The 19,844-nt window shown below is 44.2% G+C and overlaps 13 protein-coding genes and 1 non-coding gene across 14 annotated transcripts; 12 read left to right on the forward strand and 2 right to left on the reverse strand. All coding sequences in view use genetic code 12, as the record gives it.

The window, feature by feature from the left end:
* Positions 1-1,893: 1,893 nt before the first annotated feature.
* Positions 1,894-2,841, forward strand: WOR4 (Wor4p; the record flags this gene model as incomplete). The annotated part of the gene is made up of 1 exon (XM_001485625.1): positions 1,894-2,841. One exon carries the CDS (start codon positions 1,894-1,896, stop codon positions 2,839-2,841), a length of 948 nt encoding a protein of 315 aa, XP_001485675.2.
* PGUG_01347 (uncharacterized protein) lies at positions 2,265-2,726 on the forward strand (the record flags this gene model as incomplete). Its single annotated transcript, XM_001485626.1, has 1 exon — positions 2,265-2,726. One exon carries the CDS (start codon positions 2,265-2,267, stop codon positions 2,724-2,726), a length of 462 nt encoding a protein of 153 aa, XP_001485676.1.
* Positions 2,842-3,002: 161 nt separating the features above from the next.
* On the forward strand, positions 3,003-5,222 carry PGUG_01348 (uncharacterized protein; the record flags this gene model as incomplete). The annotated part of the gene is made up of 1 exon (XM_001485627.1): positions 3,003-5,222. One exon carries the CDS (start codon positions 3,003-3,005, stop codon positions 5,220-5,222), a length of 2,220 nt encoding a protein of 739 aa, XP_001485677.2.
* Positions 5,223-5,280: 58 nt separating this feature from the next.
* Positions 5,281-6,924, forward strand: UTP9 (Utp9p; the record flags this gene model as incomplete). Its single annotated transcript, XM_001485628.1, has 1 exon — positions 5,281-6,924. The coding sequence occupies one exon, from the start codon at positions 5,281-5,283 to the stop codon at positions 6,922-6,924; it is 1,644 nt and encodes a 547-aa protein (XP_001485678.2).
* Positions 6,091-6,678, reverse strand: PGUG_01350 (uncharacterized protein; the record flags this gene model as incomplete). Its single annotated transcript, XM_001485629.1, has 1 exon — positions 6,091-6,678. One exon carries the CDS (start codon positions 6,676-6,678, stop codon positions 6,091-6,093), a length of 588 nt encoding a protein of 195 aa, XP_001485679.2.
* A 482-nt stretch (positions 6,925-7,406) lies between the features above and the next one.
* PGUG_01351 (phosphoribosyltransferase) lies at positions 7,407-8,018 on the forward strand (the record flags this gene model as incomplete). Its single annotated transcript, XM_001485630.1, has 1 exon — positions 7,407-8,018. One exon carries the CDS (start codon positions 7,407-7,409, stop codon positions 8,016-8,018), a length of 612 nt encoding a protein of 203 aa, XP_001485680.1.
* Positions 8,019-8,108: 90 nt separating this feature from the next.
* PGUG_05988 lies at positions 8,109-8,179 on the forward strand. Its single transcript has one exon. It is a non-coding gene; the product is annotated as a tRNA-Gly (tRNA).
* A 67-nt stretch (positions 8,180-8,246) lies between these two features.
* NMD5 (Nmd5p) lies at positions 8,247-11,339 on the forward strand (the record flags this gene model as incomplete). The annotated part of the gene is made up of 1 exon (XM_001485631.1): positions 8,247-11,339. One exon carries the CDS (start codon positions 8,247-8,249, stop codon positions 11,337-11,339), a length of 3,093 nt encoding a protein of 1,030 aa, XP_001485681.2.
* Positions 11,340-11,649: 310 nt separating this feature from the next.
* On the forward strand, positions 11,650-12,291 carry PGUG_01353 (uncharacterized protein; the record flags this gene model as incomplete). The annotated part of the gene is made up of 1 exon (XM_001485632.1): positions 11,650-12,291. One exon carries the CDS (start codon positions 11,650-11,652, stop codon positions 12,289-12,291), a length of 642 nt encoding a protein of 213 aa, XP_001485682.1.
* On the forward strand, positions 12,270-13,127 carry PGUG_01354 (SNG1 family protein; the record flags this gene model as incomplete). Its single annotated transcript, XM_001485633.1, has 1 exon — positions 12,270-13,127. One exon carries the CDS (start codon positions 12,270-12,272, stop codon positions 13,125-13,127), a length of 858 nt encoding a protein of 285 aa, XP_001485683.2.
* A 1,347-nt stretch (positions 13,128-14,474) lies between these two features.
* PGUG_01355 (uncharacterized protein) lies at positions 14,475-15,569 on the forward strand (the record flags this gene model as incomplete). The annotated part of the gene is made up of 1 exon (XM_001485634.1): positions 14,475-15,569. The coding sequence occupies one exon, from the start codon at positions 14,475-14,477 to the stop codon at positions 15,567-15,569; it is 1,095 nt and encodes a 364-aa protein (XP_001485684.2).
* Positions 15,570-15,732: 163 nt separating this feature from the next.
* On the forward strand, positions 15,733-17,448 carry PGUG_01356 (uncharacterized protein; the record flags this gene model as incomplete). Its single annotated transcript, XM_001485635.1, has 1 exon — positions 15,733-17,448. One exon carries the CDS (start codon positions 15,733-15,735, stop codon positions 17,446-17,448), a length of 1,716 nt encoding a protein of 571 aa, XP_001485685.2.
* PGUG_01357 (uncharacterized protein) lies at positions 17,285-18,436 on the forward strand (the record flags this gene model as incomplete). The annotated part of the gene is made up of 1 exon (XM_001485636.1): positions 17,285-18,436. The coding sequence occupies one exon, from the start codon at positions 17,285-17,287 to the stop codon at positions 18,434-18,436; it is 1,152 nt and encodes a 383-aa protein (XP_001485686.2).
* Positions 18,437-18,500: 64 nt separating this feature from the next.
* PGUG_01358 (uncharacterized protein) lies at positions 18,501-19,709 on the reverse strand (the record flags this gene model as incomplete). Its single annotated transcript, XM_001485637.1, has 1 exon — positions 18,501-19,709. The coding sequence occupies one exon, from the start codon at positions 19,707-19,709 to the stop codon at positions 18,501-18,503; it is 1,209 nt and encodes a 402-aa protein (XP_001485687.2).
* Between the last annotated feature and the right edge of the window lie 135 nt (positions 19,710-19,844).

The following is a 19,844-nucleotide window of genomic DNA, read 5'->3' on the forward strand; positions in this document are numbered from 1 at the left end:
GTTTCCACTTGACAACTTGAGGACAGCCTAGAATTTTTCCCTTGCATTTTGTAGAAATTGGTGAGGAAGTTGTTAACGAGGATTGCCATGGAATTTAGCTGTATGGGGCGAATTCCAAACACTTGACACTTACGAAAAAGGGGCAAGGTCTATTGTTATGCACCTCGTGCTTTCAATCACGTATATAATGCCATTTACGCTGGCGGTTCAGCACGAAAAACGCCAGATTCGGAATGACGCGACCCTGATTACACGTTATTGGTTAGATAATATTATGCAAAAAATATGCTGGTTACAGTAGTTTTGTGATTTGAAACGATGAAATGCATCACCTGTATGCAACATCAAAACTCTATGGAAATGAGGAAAATTTATGCGCCATTCGATTCTGGAATTAATGCGGTAAAGTCCGAGTCCCTACATGATTTGGTGCCCCGAAACAGTTGTCTATACAACTGTTTGGGGAGTCCTGCATATTCGATGGCTTAGTGCAGATGGCTATATGCGTGCGCAATCACACCTACATTTATTCTTGCATGATAAGCGTTTTTTAGCGAGCCTCAATATGCACGACATCACGATTTCGCTGCACCAACTGGCACGGGATCTTTCACCGTGCATAATATCGTAGCCGACTGCTGCAAATCTTGATTGCTATCCCCAGCATTTTGAGGTCGATAATGATCGTCCCGCATACCAAGAAGCACTGTTCAACTTGGCACAGGAACGAGAAAATGTTTTCAAAACTCCGATGCTAATTTTTTTCGTTCAATGTAGACTAATGCCAAAGCTATACGCACCTGGTGATAAAACCCCGCTCGGGGTTGAGAGTCCGAAATTCTTTGGTTCGCGCATGAAGGGTACGCTCTGAATGATAAAAGATTGTGAAATTTAGTCTCAACAGAGTGTCTTGAGGCGACCAATAGATCTGTAGCTCACCAATATTGAAAAAAAAATTATGCAAGTCAATGCCTCGAATCAACAGCTCGCATAAAAAGATGACCGTATTTTGAAAATTACTTTGCATGGTGTCGGCATGCAAATTCAACCGACGCTTCAAAAAGGATGCATTTTAGCAGCAAAAGCAACCAGCAATATCACCCTGTTTCAGGTTCAAAAGAACGAAGGCTTCGCTTAACGCACGACGTGTATTGTAGGGTATTCACAACTTTTGTTCGTGTCCAAAATTGGAAATAAATATTTCATTTTTTTATGGGGAAAATTTTATCTAAGGTTGCATGGTTGGTACCTGTATCCTATGCGGCGGCACATAATACTTTTGCATCGCATCGCGTTGCAGGTTTTGGCAAAGACGTTGAAAATGCCTGCATTAGAAGCATTGGTCCCTCCAAGCATTCATAATACCTTTTTAAAAAAATTCTTGGCATGGAAAACCGTAGACCAGTGAATTGTCCTTATTCGTACGTTATTACGGGTTATGGGACAAAGTTTCGGGTCGAAATTTCATCTGATGCGGGGGTGTAAAATGGTTGGGATTCAAGCCGCACGTCGCCGCAGGTGAGGCATAATGATTGAATCGCTACTGAAATAAGATCGTACTCGCCAATTGTATGCATCTACAAAGCGTCATCTATTAGGTAGCAGTCATTACAAGCAACCACAAACGCCATATTAGTAATGTAGGTTTTCATGCACAATGTATGATTTTTTTTTGCTGCCGGAACTGCGGCTCCGGTCGGTCATAAATTTTTTTAACACATTTAAACTTTAACTATCTGGCAATAGTAGTCAAATATGCACCATGCAAGGTATCATCTATGCATCGGAAGTGCATCGAACGCCACCGCGGTTTTTCTGGCGCATGTTCCATAGATAAGAACATTAAATTCTTGTATTTTGTTTGTTGCCAATAAGGTGATCAACTTTCACCGAATGACTGATGATCACAATGGTTCGAAAAGTGCTGCGATTCTGCTGCTTCTTAATCGTGATAATTCAGATTCTAATTCATCTTCAGAATCCAATAAGGAAATTGTAAAACCAAGAAGAAGGGTTCGCCGGCGATATAATCAAATTCTTCGGAAATTTAGTTGTACGTTTCCACAATGTAACAAAAGTTATGGGTCACTTAATCATTTAAATGCCCATATTGTCACGAAAAAACACGGTAAACGGAAATCCAGAGCTGACTTTCAGTTTCATGAAGACGCGGTTTTGTCCCCCAAATTCCCCCCAACTCCTCATCCTCAATCATACCCCCAAGTTCTCGGGGGACAACCTCAAGGCTACCAACCAGCAATGGGATGGCCAAGTCGAAGAGACCAAGCCAGCGGCACTTATTGGTACGGAATGCCAGTAGGACTGACGCAGGCGTCGGATATTCCATCAAAGCTCGGAGTTCCGGGCCACGATCCGTCTTCCGGCCCAAGCGGTGCCCCACCTTTTCAGCAACCTCCACGCGTACCTCCACAAGCATCTCCCCATGTTGGTGGTGCACCCCCACAACATGGATTTCCGGGGTATGTTCTTTACAGTGCTCCGTTTTCCTCGGGTCCAATTGGACCACCAGCTTGGCAACCGCCATTACCGCCTCCTACGCATCTTCAACCATCAAGTCACAATTTGCCGCTAGCAAAAGATTCTCGAAGCTCATCGACATCCTCTTCAAAACTGCCATTACGCACTTTTCCATCTCCCCCACTTTTCCCCGCCCAAAATCAATCTTTAAACTTACACCCCATCACCTTACCACCGGTTCTTGCTAAATTACCTAGTCCTCCATCGTTACCCCCACTTTATACAAAAGAGGTTGCAAAATCTCAAGATAGCATGCAAGTTTCTGTTCAAGCTGCAGATTCCTCAAGTTGCAGTTCAGAGTAACTGTTAATAGATGTATTTAGACGCGACCGTGCCGCATCGCTATAAAATTACTAATTTTTTGCAAGTTTTCGTGTTGCTTATAGAGTTGGTATACACGCGTCGTGCATTAACCGCGCATTTCAATATTGACGTAGCCACCTCTAGATTGGATCAATTGTAGCATGGACGATCCAACGCAGGAACTTGTCAATTCCGATGCAAATGCAAATGCGACGCAACCAGATCATAGCGTTCTGTCCGACACGCAACGCGACCGGTCGGTCACGCCCTCGGTTGATGAGGAATCGGATCGTCGTGCAGAAAATGAACCATCAGCCGCAGCTAAACCAAAACGAAAACGGTTAACACTTCAAGAGCGATTGGCACTCGCTGCAAAGGGAAAGAAGAATTCCAATGCAGACGGGACTGCAGATCCACCTGTATCTGTATCTGCATCTAAATCTGCATCTGCATCTGCATCATCTGCATCTACTGTTGGAGACACACAGACGCATGCGAATACCACAGCGCATACAACGCATACCCCACCACAAACGCAAACCTCAATGCAACCAAACGCTTCAGATCCATCCCATTCACCTTCCATGCATACGTCAAATTTGACACCTGCAGCCCAAACTGCTATTTACCCCGAATACGAAGCTTTAAAGAAAAAGTATGATTCACTTGTGGAGGAAAACCGACAGCTTAAACTGGCCCCCAAACCACAGTCCAATAAAGAGTTGATTGCAAAAATTGACAAACAAAATATCACTATAGAACAGCTTCGTCAAGAAGGTGAAGCACTTTCACTCAAAGAACTCAAACTCAATGAAACAATAAAAAAGCTTCGGTCTCACAATTCGAATTTGGAATCGTCTTTGCGAGACTATGCCAGTAAAGATGAAGATTCTAATGTCAAAATGGTTCAAATGGAGCAGGTTTTAAAGACACATCTGGTTAAAAGTATTGATCAATGGGTAGAAAAATATGAGGAAATGAAGCGAAATCTTGAGGAAACGTCTGCAGCACTTGGTGCTATTCGTGAGCAACACTGGGAGGATAAATACAAGGAACTGCAGCAACTATATGAAACTGAATTATGGGAAAAAAAGCAAGCTTTGAAAGAAGTGAGCGATCTCACCATCCAGTTTGATATGGCCAAGAAGCAACGAGACCTTGATTCCGAGTCAAAAAATACCATTATTGCTGAATTGAAGAGAGAATTACAGGGAAAGACAAAAGAAAAAACTGAAGAAATTTCACGACTTGAACGTAAAATCGAACTGCTTCGTCTTCAAAGTGAAGGTGGACATCATTTCGAAAGTGAAGATTCTTCGCAAGTGAAACAGATAGACTACAGTGAATTTCTGAAGCTTTCGGAAAACCACCATAATCTTCAACAACAGTATCTTTCGTCGCAGGAAAACTGGAAGTTGATCGAGTCGAATCTTGTTGCGAAAATCGATACTCTCACCGTGTCGATCGAATCTCTCAAGAAGTCGAAAACCAAGCTTTCCCTGGATCTCAGGATACTCCAAGCAAACTTGAGTAGCAAATCTGACGAGCTCGATACAGTTTTGAATGAGGCGAAGAAAATGCGAGGAACCATCGACGACTTGAATTTCCAAATTCAATTGAAAGACGAAACAATTGCAGATTTGGAAGACAAGCTCGGCAAGATCCAAGAAATACACAACAAGGAGCGCACTTCACTCATGCAAAAAATATCAAAACTTAGTGAAAAAAAAGAAGTCGACAATTCTCGCAACATGCATCTCAATCTCGATCCCGTTCTGCGGCCCACTATGTCTCCACGAAACAACAGCTGGACAGAGATCCGGCTTGGTGAGTCCTGTACCACCCCCTCAATGTCCAGGCATACTTCTCTGGTATTTATCCATCAAAATCCTTCGCTGACTTCGTTCGACGTCGCAGACGATACCTTCGACGACACCTCTCTCGGAGCCATTGAGGTCGGAGAAACGTCCAACCATGTTCCCAGCTCCGCCAGCTTCACGGGAAAGATGCCTACTCTGAGTCTAACCTTGAGTGGAGGAAATAATATCCAGTTGATTAACAAGATGAGCTCGACGATTCGGCGACTCGAAATAGAATTGGTGACCATTCGTGAGGAAAGCGCCCAACTTGCCGAGGAAAAAGAACAGCTTCAGCAGGAGCTTCTTACGAAGATCAAGCTTTCCAATGAGAACGACTCGCTCAAAGAAGAAATTGCAAATCTTCAGTTGCAACTTGCCGAAAAAGACGATCAGGCCCAGACCATGCTAGAATTGATTGGAGAAAAATCCGAGCGAGTCGCAGAATTGGAGGCTGACGTGGAAGACCTCAGAGGCCTCTGCAAGCTCCAGGTACAACAGATGATGGAAATCCAGGGCAAGTAGTTGACCGGCTTGTATAAGGCCTTTGGTTTGTGTGCAGTACCACCGTCAAAATCAAAAAATGCAAATGCGATGCGATGCGATTTTCATGATTGGCACTAGTGGTTATATCAACCAGCAGGGCACTTGCTTTGCCAATGTCATATCCCGGCCCGGTAGAAATGAGATCCAGTTCTACTCGTTGCTTGACAGCGAAGCCAGGCCTTTGAAAATAGAACTTTCGGACGATCTGGAAATTGTAGCCGCCTGCTGGTTTGTTGAAAATTCCCATAATAAAACAGAACGAGCCAAAAAGAGGAAAGTGGACGACGCCAACACGTCTTCAAATGTAATTGATACCACAGAATACTTTGTAGTTGGCCACAGTTCCGGCAAAATTGCCGTTTTTTCAGCGCTGCAAAATTCCGAAGTCAACTCTTTCCACCTTGAAACGGCAGTTGTGGCAATGACGACAGGAGAAAAATCGATTTTGTGCCTAGACACCGAGCTGAGTATCATCGAAGTGACGATTCCAGAAGGAAAAAAGCTCAAAACAAAAATATTCAAAGACATATCTGACATCCAAGCCGTGCAAGTATACATGGACAAAAACAAGAAACAAAACTACATATTAGGAAACCAACACTTGAGTTTGGTAGACCCCTCGAAGCCGAAAAACTTTCTCGTAAGTCGATTTCAAGGCGACCTGCTGGTGGTATCGATAAAGGCATCGAAACTTCATCCCACCGTTTACTATGCCATTCGTGAAAATGACCAAAAGATTTATGTCTACGACGTTGAAACTCAACAGGAGAGGACCCACGCAGCGTCTTCGGCGATTCTGAGCATTTATGTGTGTGCATCGGGCTCGGATGAAGCTATTTTTGTGGTTTCAGAAACAGGTATTGAAGTGTTCGTAATGGATTTTGAGTCTGATTTCCACGAAAGACCGCCCGCATGTTTGATCAGAACCTCCTCGCAAGATGACGAGGTTCCAGTTCGTTTTTCGGCGGTTTGTTATCGAGACGATAGTCTCACTGGAATTTGGTATAAAGGCTTGCAGCCTCAGTTTGAAGATATTGACTGGAATTTCAAGTCTGTGGGAGAGGTTATCGTTTCCATACAAACCAGTGAAAAGGAACCAGCCAGCAAGGTGAACACAGATACAAGCATAATTGTTCCCAAACTGACGGAAATTAAAAACATTCCCAGTGAAATTCTCTTTGACAAAATTCGCAGCCATCTTCAAGAACCCGAAAAACTTATCCACTTGTGCTCCACCAATAATGACGAGGCCAGTATCAAGGAAGTAGTTAAGAGATTTTCCGCCGAAGAAAATGGGCTGGAGAGCATATCCAAACTCTATGAAATAGTAAGCCATGAAGTAGCTTCCAAGCCAGACGATACTGCCGTTCTTGCCCTTTGGCTCAAGTGGATTCTCTTGACTCATGGCGGTGCTCTCTCCAAAAGTGGAGATCATTACAGCGATTTCAAGCAATTACAAAAAGGTTTATCCAAGGGTATGGAACAAATGCCGCAATTGTTGGCTCTTCAAGGACGCTTACAACTTCTCCGAGCACAAGCACAATTGCGGGATACTCTGATAGAAGTAGAAGAGCCCGAGGAGGTTGGAAGAGAGAGCTCTGTGGTTTATGCCAATGGCGAAGACGACGATGAAATTGATGAGGATGAAGAAGATGAAGAGGAGACGAAAGTAGACGAATAGCATTGTAATATAGGGTAGAAGGCGTGAAGAAACTTAAACTGTACTTCTGAATAGCATCGTTAATTCATCATTATTCAGTTCATATAGCTCATCAATATCCAACTATTTCATTTGTTCATTAGCTTTCGTTGATGAAGGTTCATTTGATGATGTTTGGTGTAATGACCCAATTCATTAATGTTCATTTATCATGTATTCCATTATCAGTTTATAGTTCAATTCATTAATCCAATTCATAATTTCAGCTCATTTTGCAGCTAAGTGGGTTTCAGTTCATTAGTTCTAGTTCATTAATTTTCGCTCACAATTCAATTCATACACCTATAATCAATGCTCTCTTCATTTCTGTCAATCAATCTATCATATACTCGTCTCCCATTCCATCTGACTCTTTTCTCTCACTAATTTTTCGCAGCCTTTCGCAGCCTTTCGCAGCTCTTCTCATTTTATCTTCTCATTTTATCTTCGCAGCTTCTTTCACCATGTCAAAGTCATTCATATCATACAACAACATACACAAGCTATGCAAAAAAGGCGCCAGCGACATCAAGCAGAACGGCCCGGTTGACTTGATCATAGCTATAGGGGGCGGAGGCTTCATTCCCGCCAGAATATTGAGAACTTTTCTCAAAGAAGAGGGAAAGAAAAATATCCCTATTCAAGCCATTGGGTTGTCTCTCTACGAGCAAATGACAGAGGACGAAGACAAGATCGGCAAGGAGGTGGTGCGCACGCAATGGCTTGATTTTGGCAATTTAAGTCAACATTTCGATTCGTTGATTGGAAAAAATGTGTTGATTGTCGATGAGGTTGACGACACCAGAACCACGTTACACTATGCCGTGAGCGAGTTGGAGAGAGATGTGTTGGAAATGCAGCAGAAATTGGGCAGAACAGACGAAAAAACCACGTTTTCCGTGTTTGTTCTTCACAACAAAGACAAGCCCAAAAAGGCACAACTTCCGGACGAAATGTTGCAAAATGGACGGTACATTGTGGGAGAAACTGTGGTGGATAAATGGATTATTTACCCGTGGGATGCTCAGGAGATTGACGAGCACACGGAAAAGGCACAGGAACAGGGAAATATATAGATAGAAGCAAAAACAATAAGCAGTAGAAAACATTTTTCATTTGATTTGCAACCGTCCTTTTGGCCAGTGCCGCGCTTCTTCGGTAGAAATGCGCGAGTAGTTTAGTGGTAAAATCCAGCGTTCCCATTGCTGGGCCCCGGGTTCGATTCCCGGCTCGCGCAAAACCCTCTCAATATTTTTTTCGACCTGCGTCGCTTGAATCCGTAAACCTCTTCATCCTTCTTTATTATGGACACCCGGCAGCTTTTGGCTTGTTTTTCGGGCACTCTAGAGGCCAACCAGGCCGTGCGACGTGATTCAGAAGCTCAGCTCCGCTCGTTGGTTCATACTCCTGGTTTTTTAGACGGGTGTCTCGACATCATCTCGAACCATTCCAGCGACATTTCTTCGCCAGTTAGAAAGGCTGCTGCTGTATACTTGAAGAACCATATAGTCCGCAAATGGAACGTTGCAGATCAGGCCGGGATAGCTCACCAGGACCGAATTTCCGTCCGTGGTCGTATTCTTCCCACCATAGTCGCTGTGGACCATCAACTAAAACAGCAATTGGTTCCTGTTTTGAGGACGCTCATATCCAAGGATTTTCCTAACAACTGGCACAGCTTGCTAGCGGACACGGGCGAATTGCTCCAGCAGGTTCCACAAAACGACGGAGACGACCAAAGTTTTCTGAAATTGTACACCGGTATTTTAGCGTTTGCCGAAATTTCACGCAAGTTCCGCTGGGCCACAAATAAGGAGAGAGCACTGGAGTTGAGCCCCATTCTCGTGGTGTTCCCCCATTTGCTCAGCATAGGAAAAAGCATACTTTCAAGCCCGGAAGCCATCACCGAGGTCCGCGCCGAGATGCTCAAGTTGATCCTCAAAGCATACAAATTTGTCACCTACTTTGATCTTCCGGATGAATTCCAGAGCCCAGAGTCGTTCTCAGCGTGGGGTGAACTCCATGGACTGGTTATAAATGCGCCCACTCCAGCGTATGTTCAAAATTACGACGACCAAGAAAGATCACTTTTAGAATTCTCCAAAGCGGTCAAATGGTCCATTGCCAACCTATATCGTCTCTTCACCCGGTACGCCTCCGAGAGCTTGAGTCGCAAGTTCACATACACCGGTTTCCAGGACACTTTCACCACCAGTTTTCTTCCGCATTTGATATCCAACTACTTGGGGGCCATCGACCAATGGTGTCACCACAAAAAATGGCTTCCCAGACCAGCTCTTTTCCATCTACTCCAGTTCCTATCGCACGCCGTGACCCAGAAACCTTCGTGGCCTATGCTCCAACCATATGCCGACACATTGGTGTCGCATTTTGTGTTCCCGTTGGTGTGTCCCAGCGAGTCGGATTTGGAAATGTTTGACAGTGATCCCTTGGAGTATATCCACACCAATTTCGACGTCTACGACGAGTTCAATACCCCGGATATAGCAGCATTGGGGTTCTTGGCGTCGCTTGTACTGAAGAGAAAAAAGGCTACTTTGGAACCCACCATGACATATATTTATACCCAACTTTCCCAGCTTCAGAATGACGGTTCTCTCGACGGAGCCCGCAAGAAAGATGGTCTCTTTCGCATGATAGGAGCACTCACCCACTACATAACGGCTCGGTCGCTGCCGTTTTACCCTCAAATGGAGCAGTTTGTCGGCTCTATGATCCTCCCGTCGCTCCAATCGGAACACGAATTTCTCCGGGCCCGAACCCTCGAGGTGGTCCAGAAGTTCTCGGAGCTCGAGTTCAACGACGACCACCTCGTGGCTCAAATCTCACAAGGAATCCTCACCAATTTCGACTCCAGCTCGCTTCCTGTTCAATTGGAAGCTGCTTTGGGGATCCAAACCTTTTTACATCTCGATCTTTTCAAGCTGTCGTTGGCCCAGGTGATCGTTCCGACGATGCTGAAGCTCTTGGCTCTTCTGAACGACATAGATAACGACGCCATTCCCGTGGTGATGCAGGAATGTGTTGAGAATTTCGCAGAACAGCTCCAGCCGTTTGGAGTCGAGTTGATGGAAAAACTCACGGCTCAGTTGTTGCGGTTGGTCACCGAGATCCACCAAGCCTCCCAGGTGGACGTGGACGATTATGATGGCACGCTGGACCAGCTGGACAAAGTTATGGCTGCGGTTGGACTTCTCAATACCGTGATCACCGTTTTGCTCAGCTTTGAAAATCTGTATGATATTTGCATCAAACTCGAGCAGGTTTTTGCGCCGGTAGTGGAATTTGTGTTGGTGAACATGGTGGATGATTTTTTTGGCGAAGTTGCCGAGCTCATGGAAAACTCGGTTTTTTTGCTTCGTGCCGTCACTCCTACGATGTGGACATGTTTCCACCATCTTTTTGCATGTTTCCAGGACGGCGTGGCGTTGATGTATTTCGAGGAATTCATTCCGTGTCTTCACAACTTTCTTCTCTACGGAAAAGAAGAACTCTTGAAAACACCAGACCTTGCAAACCAGTTTTTCAAGATTTACACCCTAGTTTTCGAAGGCGATGCCAACGCAATTGGTCTCAACGACCTTGCCTTTGCCTGTGAAATGGCCCAGACTTTCATCTTGACGCTTCAAACAGAAGCTCACCGGTTCACTGCGCACTTTGTCTCTTCCACCATCGACACCTACACCACCGTCAAGAGCGCCAGTATGGTGGGTTACAACAAGTTTGACGTCAACATGCACGACGTAGTGTTGGCGGCATTGGTTTACGATACCAACAATGTGCTACAATTGTTGCACCAAAAAGGTGCATTGGTTCTGTTTTTCCAGCGGTGGTTCAAGTTGATTCCGGAGCTTCGGCGAGTATTTGACTTGAAGCTTTCGTTGCTAGCACTTATCGCTGTGATTTCCAGCGCCGAAACTCCACTTATCGACCCAATACTTGCACATGCTGGACAAGCGCTCGCACAAATCATGGAACGAATGCCAGAACTGATTGCCGAATTGGAGAAAAAACGCAAGAATTTCACCGAGGGTGCATCGCAGTTTGACCACGCCGACTTTGACGATGCCACCGACGACGAAGCAAGCGATAATGACAACTACGTAGAATTTGACGGAGATCTCGACCACGATACCAGCGACTATCTTCAATTTTTGAAGCTGGAAAACTCTAAACTCAAGCACGAGGGCTACTACAGCGACGACGACGACCAGGTGACCGAGGATCCGCTTTCAACAAACCCATTGGAACCGATAAATGTGTTTGAAGTGTTTAAGAATTTTGCGAGCCAGCTTCTGCGGGATATGCAAGTTGCCGTTTTTGGCAATTTGACCAATGAGCAGCGAGCGACGTTGGAAACGGTTGTGGGGCACTAGACGACGACGAGACGACGAGGTACGAGGAGTCGAGAAAAAGTTAAATTTAGACTTTTTGGGATTCGTGGTGGCTTTGGCATTGTCTGCAAGGCCCACCTCATTCGGCCGTAACGCCAGCCGTGTTCGTTGATGTGTCGGCTTACGACCGATAACTCCGTCCGATCGGCCGCAAAGCGTTGAATGCGCGCTTAGAAATCGAAAATATAAATGGTCGCAGCCATCCATAATACAGTAATACAATTGCACCAATTACACCAAAAACACCAACAGTAAAAAAAGCCAAAAATAACACCAAACCACATTAATCCAAATGTTGCCGACAACAATTCTCTCTATGACCGTCGAGAATATACAACCCGAACCCAGTAGCAACAGTTCCACTGTCCAGGAAAATGCCATCACCAAAAACGAACCCGATGTGTCGGAACCCGCTACAAAACCGGCTGAAAACTCCTTTATGGCTCCGCACTTGAAACCGTTGCGTCTCAAGCTCTTGAAGGCTTTTTTGGGTGCGATTATCTTCATTTCAGCCTACGCCCTTGCTGTATTTTCGCTCTACTGGGGTGCCGCTTACGACCGAGTTTCCAAGCTCAAAAATCTTCGAATGTTGGTTGTGATTGAGGACGCGCCCGTGGGTAATGTCCAGCCAGTAATTGGCAATTCTATAAGGTCGTTGGTGCAGCAACCACAGGTGAAACGGTTGGGCGACTGGCACGTTTATTCTGGCGAAGAGTTTGCAAAACAAGCTCAGAAACATGACAATACAATTGAGGAAGAAGTGCTCGCCAGATCCATCACCAGGAGTTCTGGTCGTCTATTTATGTGCGTGAGAATGCCACCTACGATTTTTTCCGGGCGTTGCAACTGGCGAATACAAGTTTCAATGCCCTGGGCTCCATTGTGTCGATTTACGAAACAGGTCGCGATAACATGGCTATGCTGCTGTACGTGACTCCCAACGTAAAGTCCGTGGAAGAGATGTTTTTAAGGAAGGCAGCTTCGCATATCGCACCTCCTTTGATCCAACAGCTCAGTGAATCGCAGCAAACAGCACTTTTCAAAAACGACAATACTACAGCTCTCGTTTCCACCCAGTTCCCCTTTGTTTTCAGCGACCATAGGCCTTTTACTGACCCTGTTTTGATAGCTCCAACCCAGGTGGGACTTATTTATTTGATCATTTTGACGTTTATTCAACTCAACTTTCTCATGCCTATCAATTTCATGATGGGCGCCATGAAGTTGAAAAACTTTCACTACGTTGCGGTCAAGATGCTCGTGTCGTACGCGGGCTACTTTATCTTGTCATTGATGTACTCATTTGTATCTTTAGCCATGCAAGTTGACTTTACGGTAGCATTTGGCAAATCTGGATTTTTGGTTTTCTGGATGTCGTCGTTCTTGACCATGTGTGCCGTAGGAGGAATGAACGAGGTGTTCTTTTTGATTTGTTTTGCTACGATCCCTCCATTCATCGGAGCATGGTTATTGTTCTGGGTCATCAGCAACGTCACTCCAACATTTTCACCACTTGCACTTTGTGCTCATTTTTTCCGCTATGGATACGCCATGCCCATCCATGCGTCGTACGAAATATCCAAGGTGGTTTTCTTTGACACTTATAAGGGAGCCTTGGGAAGAAATTATGCTATTTTGGTGATATGGAATGCTTTGGTGTTTGTATTGCTTCCATTTGCAGCGATTTTCTACAAGAGAAGAATGGCGCAAAAGGCCATTGCTGAGCGCCAGAAGGTGGTGGACGAGGTGCAGAACGGCAAGATAAATTAGGAGAACGACGAAGAAGATCGTATTCAATGATCGAGGAATGAGCTTAGAAGCCTTGGTTGAATATTTATTGATTGACAACTTCGAACAATATTGAAGATTGAACAGTGACACATGCTCAAACAACTTCGAAATTAATTGCAGCGAACAATCATAACCCACGAGAACATTGTATATACCACGAGGATAATAATAAACGAATCACTGGGGAACAATGCAGAAAAACAAATTAATCAATTAATCGATTTACTTTATTGTTTTGGCTTAGTTTTTACATAATTACTCTCTACTTCGTACTTTTTACCTAAACTCGATCTCAAATATCTGGGGAATGCTTCAGCTCAGGAAAAATCGCTCATAGCCCAATGCGCTCCATTTTTAAATAGCCACTCTGCATCGTAACGCGCATCCTATTCTCGTACTTACCAAATCGGGCCATCCCGAGGCCGTAATTTCCCGCATTGTATCACACTGTGCAGGGTCTGCAGCACCTCCTAGCATCGCTGCAATGCAACCAGTAGCCAAAAATACACCAATATATATTCGATATCTTTTAATCTATTTCAATCTTTCTATTTCTCCAACTTTTTCATTTCCAATCTTTATTTTTCTCAATCTTTTAAACTATTCAAACCTTATTATTTCTAAATCTCTCATTTTCTTTGCGGCCATTTTTAGCTGCGCGATGCCAATATGCCCGTCGCTAAAGCAGGAAGTATCCGGCATACAACCCACCGGTTCTGCAGATAACTGCGCCACGTTCTTAAGCCGTTATTCAGCCCACATGGGCACCCGGCCCACATGGGCTATATTTAGTATGGGTTTTCATTTATTTAAATACCTTTTGCTGAACTACGAATTCAATCGTAACTTGCCACCGAAAGGGCCGTTTGGTTTTCCTGAAACATCTTGAAACATATTTTTTATTATTGCCCATTCCACATCGTCTCCACTTTGTTCTGCTAATAAAGGTGGTTCTAATTTCGTTCATTTTTTGACTTTGTTTTGCGTCCGTGATGAAGTTGTTTCTCTTTTGCGTCTACGCAAACTTGGCTTTGGCCCTTAATATCCTTCTTTCCACCCCAGACTCGTGGGTCACCAAGAATGTGCGTCACTTGAAGGCGGCACTCGAAGCTCAAAATCACACAGTGGTGGCCATTGCTCCACTATACGACAATATGGGATCCCAGAAATTGGTTTCTGACGAAAGTTCCATAACGATAGATACCCCCAGTGACCGCTGATTTCAACGTAAAGAGACTGGTCCAGTCCGCTGAAGCCATTGCTGATGGAGGTGATTTCGGCCATCTCCTTCCCGTTCACCAAATCTACTATAAACATATTAAAGCCATGAACCTGGCGGCTGGAAAAAGACCTAGAAACGTGGTTCACAAAGATGATGTTCCTCAAGAGTCTGTGGTCTCCTATGACGTTTTTGGCCAGGATCCTCTCGACCCATCGTTTTGGTACGTCGACTCTCTGCCGGTATCTACCCTTCTCATCGGGTTGGATATCATTTTGCCCAAATATTACCCCGATTTCAAGCCCGACTTGGTGATTTTGGGTCCCCAAGAAGGCATCTCTTATACCCCACAAGCCGCCTCAGACTACTACGAGTCGATACAAGCCATGGCAGCTATTTCCGCTTCGCAAAACCACTCCACCATCGCTGTTTCCAGCGAAGATAATCATCACATATACTTTCAAGACGAGCACTTTTTCAATGCACAACAAGAAAAACTCAAGCGGTTCAAGAAGAATGTATTTGCAAGAAACATTCGCTTCACCAACAAAAAAATCATCGACTTGGTTACCAGTTTAGAAAAAAAGGCTGCCGGCAGTCTTCTCCTTCCTTCCCGAGTGGCACTCAACGTCATCATTCCATCCATTAACCACGAGTACTCGCATTGTGCAACCTCCAGCAATCCCAACGCCAAACTCAACCCAGAATTCAAACAGGTGATGTTTGAGAACGACGCTCCCTCATCTGTCGTACCGCAATCGCTTCCAAAGTACCGTCTTACTGATGACAAGATTCAAAGGCAGGGACTGTTGAAACTTTCTGGATTGGAGAAAAGAAGCATGAGCGAAGAAGACGAGATTGTGGAGAAAATAGAAGATGCCGGTGAAGAGCAAGAGGTTTACGAAGAAAAGGAGCAGCCTACTTTCGTGGACAAGAAATCCTACTACTATCTCGAGACTCTTCGTAATTATGCCAAGCACCCATTGGCTGCATTCCACACCGATTCCCAAATCAAGGTGTTTGACAAAAGAAACCTTCACCAGTTGTCGGACAACGACGACTTGAATTCCTTACTCAACAATGTCGATGAACTGGCCGTTCTCAACAACTGCCATATCAGTATTGCCGTAAACCACATGGAGCTTGGTTCTGGGCTTGGGCCAGAGGTTTTCGACGTGGAAAGTCTCTTTACGCATAATTAATAGAATATAACGATATTACGAAAGAAGAAGTAGCGCAAGAAGAAACAAAGTAGAGAGCTTACCGATACACAACGTAAGATTTTGCATCATGTCTTCTCGTTGAGTCATATCACGTGCCGATAAGAGTTGCGAATTTCATCAAATCTTCCCACAGTGTGGACTGATGCTTGTACCCACACTCTCGGACGAGGTCTCTGTGCCTGGACGACGGTTCCAGAAGCTCAGCAGCATATCATGCATGTCTCTCATCATCAACAAGATGGTTGGAACCGGGATTTTTTCAACTCCTGCTATTATTTTCAAGTATCTTGAAGGCAATGTGAAGCTATATTTATTCTTGTGGCTCGTAGGAGGGATTGTTATTTTCAGTGGATTTGCTATTTTTCTCGAGTTTGCCTTGAATCTTCCTTTTCGAAACGGTGGCGAAAAAAACTACCTCATTAGAGGGTTTCCTCGTGCTCCTAAAGGACTACTTGGTTGCATTTATTCGTTTCTGATTGTGTTATTAGGGTTCAGTTCCGGCAATTCCTATGCTTTTGGAAAGTATGTGGTGTACGCTGCCACGGGAAGAGACGACGGTGGCCACGAGGGCTTGGTGAAGGCAATTGGTGTGGCATGTATCACTGGCTGTGCTCTTCTTCATGTCAATTTTTCCAACCATGGAACAGCCCTTTTCAATATTCTTGGAGTGTTCAAGATTCTTGTTCTTTTCCTAATTATTGGCAGTGGTTTCCTCGTGTGGACGGGACTTGTCAGTCCTTTGCACCAGACAGAAGCAGCTACAAATTTTGGAGCATCTGGCTCTCCCAGCTCCTATGCCATTGCCGCAGCACTTTTGGAGATAATTTATTCGTTTAAAGGGTGGGAAAATGCCAATTACGTGCTAAACGAAATGGAGAATCCTTACAAAGTACTAGTTTTTGCAGCTCCAGCCGCAGTATCGCTTGTCACTTTACTTTACTTTCTCGTCATTCTTTCCTATCTCGTGGTCATTCCAAAGCTGGAGCTTTTGGACAGCGGCGTTCTCGTTGCAGGAATCTTCTTCACAAAAATTTTCGGCGAAAGCATCACTTCGAGAATTCTTCCATTGGTGATTTCTCTCTCAAATCTTGGAAATGTTTTGGTGGTTTGCTTTGCCCACGCCCATGTCAATCAGGAATTGGCCATGAACAACTACTTGCCCTTCTCCAGCTATTTCCAGAACATCAACCACGCCATATGGTTGCACTGGTTTGTGACCGTGTTGGTGTTGGTGGTTCCTCCATCGCAAGACATCTACGAATTTGTCGTCAATCTTTACATCTATCCAGGAACCTGGATCAACGTTCTTCTCACAGTGGGCCTCATATACCTCAAACTCAACTCTTCAGAACAGTGGGGCACCGATTATTCCAATGCTTCTCCCACCGAGGATTCAGATTCTTCGTTCACCGAATTAGACCACTTGATTAACGCTCAGCACAAATGTCCCAAGATGAGCGCACCCACAATCTGCGTGGTAATCTTTCTACTTGCAAACCTCTTCTTGGCGATTTTTCCTTTCGTTCCTCCACCCTCATCGTCGCTGGCTGCAAATTCGCTGGTTCCATATTGGTGCTTTCCGGTAGTCGGAACTTCTGTATTGCTCATGGGTGGAGCATGGTTTTTCTTACGAGAGTACAGAAAGAGCACCAGTACGCTCTATGAAACACGATTACAACACTTTATAGACATACATGCTATTTTACATCTCTATCTTGTGGGCCTCGGCTTCCTCCAAGCCATCCATTGCACCCGCACTGGTTCTCCACAATTCTCCACAATTCTCAAATCTAGTGATACTAACCATGGACTTATCATTGAGTGGTTCCGGCTTCGGCATGCCCAGGAAATGGGTTGAGGAAAACTACCAGCTTGCATTGAAGTTATTTATGAGCAAAAGTTTCGAAAGATCTTTCGATATCACGAAAAAATTGTACAAAGCCAGCTTCCACCAATTGTCAAATGACACTATTCCCCAAGCATTATTCATCAAAATCATCAACTTGTACCTCACAGAGGTCGGTCTCTTCATAGACAAAGCTAATAATGGTCACCACTATAAATTGACCAGGCGAGAGAGGGAGGAAATTGCTAGTGAGCTCAGAAACGATAAACTACTCGATGAGCTTCTTGTATTTTACGGTGATGATATCAACCTGATTCCTTCAGCGATATTGTTCAACTTGCTTTTGGTCTACTATATTAATAGCGATGTGATTTTCGAGAACAAAAGTGATCTTCTTTCCAAATTCTCTCGGATCTATGCATTGATAGAGATCGAAGAAGACCCCTATATAAGGAGACTTTCCGACTTGTACATTTTCCGAATCCTCCCAGACTTTAGCAAGGAAACCGAAGCTGAAAATTTAATCCGGCAATCGAAGTTGTACAAATCTTCACTTGATAATTCGCTAAAGAAATTATCGTCTGCGATTGAGCAAAGAGAAACGAAAAGAAAAGCCGCCGAACAGGAGGTGAAGGCTAGCCAGTTGAGAGCCAAGGAAGAACAGCAAAAGAGAGTCAAAGCAGAAAAAGAGCAAAGAAAAAAACAAGATCTTCAGTACCAAACGTTGAATCTGCTCAAACAAAAGGCAGCTTCCGAATCTATGGCGCCGGCTCTGTCCGGAAGAAACACACCACAAGCACGGGACATCGAATCCTTAAAGCAACGTGCTTTGTACCTCTATGGAATATCTAAAGACTATATTGCCAAGAGCTCGCCCTTCATACTTCTTGCCATTATAGTTGTGTTTTTAGCATCTCGTATGGTCAACCTTCGCCGGTTAAACTTGAAAGAAGCTATACAAGAGACGGTACGCATGGCCTTCCAGGTGAAGTACCTTTAAAAAGAGGTGAAAGAATAGGAACCTCAGCTAATCTATGAAGAATTCTAGATAATTCTAATGCACATCAAAAGAACAAAGGAACCCCTTGGTTCTCCTCTTCTCCCTCTTTATGCTGGAACATATCGTATGACATGGTCGGTTTGGGCATTTTGTCCAAATCTTGGTACTCGTTCATTTCAGTATCGTCACCACGAAATTGGTAGTCGTCGTCGAACATTTCGTTAAATTTGCTTTTGGTAAGCACCCCAGCATCAGTAGAAGCTTCCATCATGTTGAAGGTGATCAAAGTACCCGAGTACAGATTCATCAGCGAACGGCACAAAAGTTGAATAGATAATGTTCCGGCCATATCTTTTCTAATTTTGCACTTTGACGAAAGCTTCACTGCCTTCTGAACATTCTTCAAGATGTTGTAGTTGTAACCAGTTGTCATTGACCCGTTAGTTTCCACCATTCCTCCTTCACGAGGCTCATATAAATTCAATTTCTCAAGTATGGATTTTTCCGGCGGATACATCAATTTCAGATGGCCCATAAACCCTTTTGAAACAAACTGGAGCAGGTTGTCGATGAACTTGGGCCCAGCCTTGTTTCCATTACCCAAATATTTCACTTCATTCGAAACTATGAGGAACAAGTCTACCGTATTCACAAGCTCCAAATCACGAAGCACCTGAAAAAAAATATCACTTTTTAGTATGACTTCAAATTGAACTTCGTTATAGTTTAATACAAGACCATAGTCGTCGTCAACGTCGTAGCTTCTTTCCCACGCATCATACGGGTACAGAATATCGGAATAAAACGTGGAAAATTCGAGCAGTTCACTCAACACATTATCTTCAAATTCTACAACAAAGGGTGTACCTTCTCCATGGTAATTGATATAGCACTTTGTTTCTCCGGTATCGGGTCCTGGAGCAGCCGTCTTTTTAGGTTTTGAAGTCAAAACGACGGTATTGAAACAATCAGCCATGAGCTTCACATCGATGCATAGTCGAAGTTCTTCAATTTCTTGTGAGTTTCCAGCGTAGAAATTAAAGCTGGTGAATAGGGAAGGGTCCAAACTGACCTGAATGTTGCAAATATGATTGTAATCGCCATAAAGTGTGATTCCTTTGGGAGATAGTATCATAAGAGCCTGAGAGCTCACCGGAACAACCGAAGATAAAACATCAGCAAGATGAGATATTTGTGTAGTGGATGCAGAGAATACTTTGGGGGGTGTAGTTCCGTCGGAATCATGCTGGCTGGAGTCCACAAAGAGACTCATGCAAATGTTTTATGGGAAACGGTGATTAAGTTAATCTTCAGAGCGCGCTGAGAAGACTAGTAATACGAAATGCAATACGAAAATGCAACAAAAGTGCAATTGAAAAATATAATTGAAGTTGCAACTGAAAATTCA

Source organism: Meyerozyma guilliermondii, genomic scaffold, assembly GCF_000149425.1.
Source record: "Meyerozyma guilliermondii ATCC 6260 scaffold_2 genomic scaffold, whole genome shotgun sequence".
In the NCBI taxonomy this organism is placed as follows: Eukaryota; Fungi; Ascomycota; class Pichiomycetes; order Serinales; family Debaryomycetaceae; genus Meyerozyma; species Meyerozyma guilliermondii.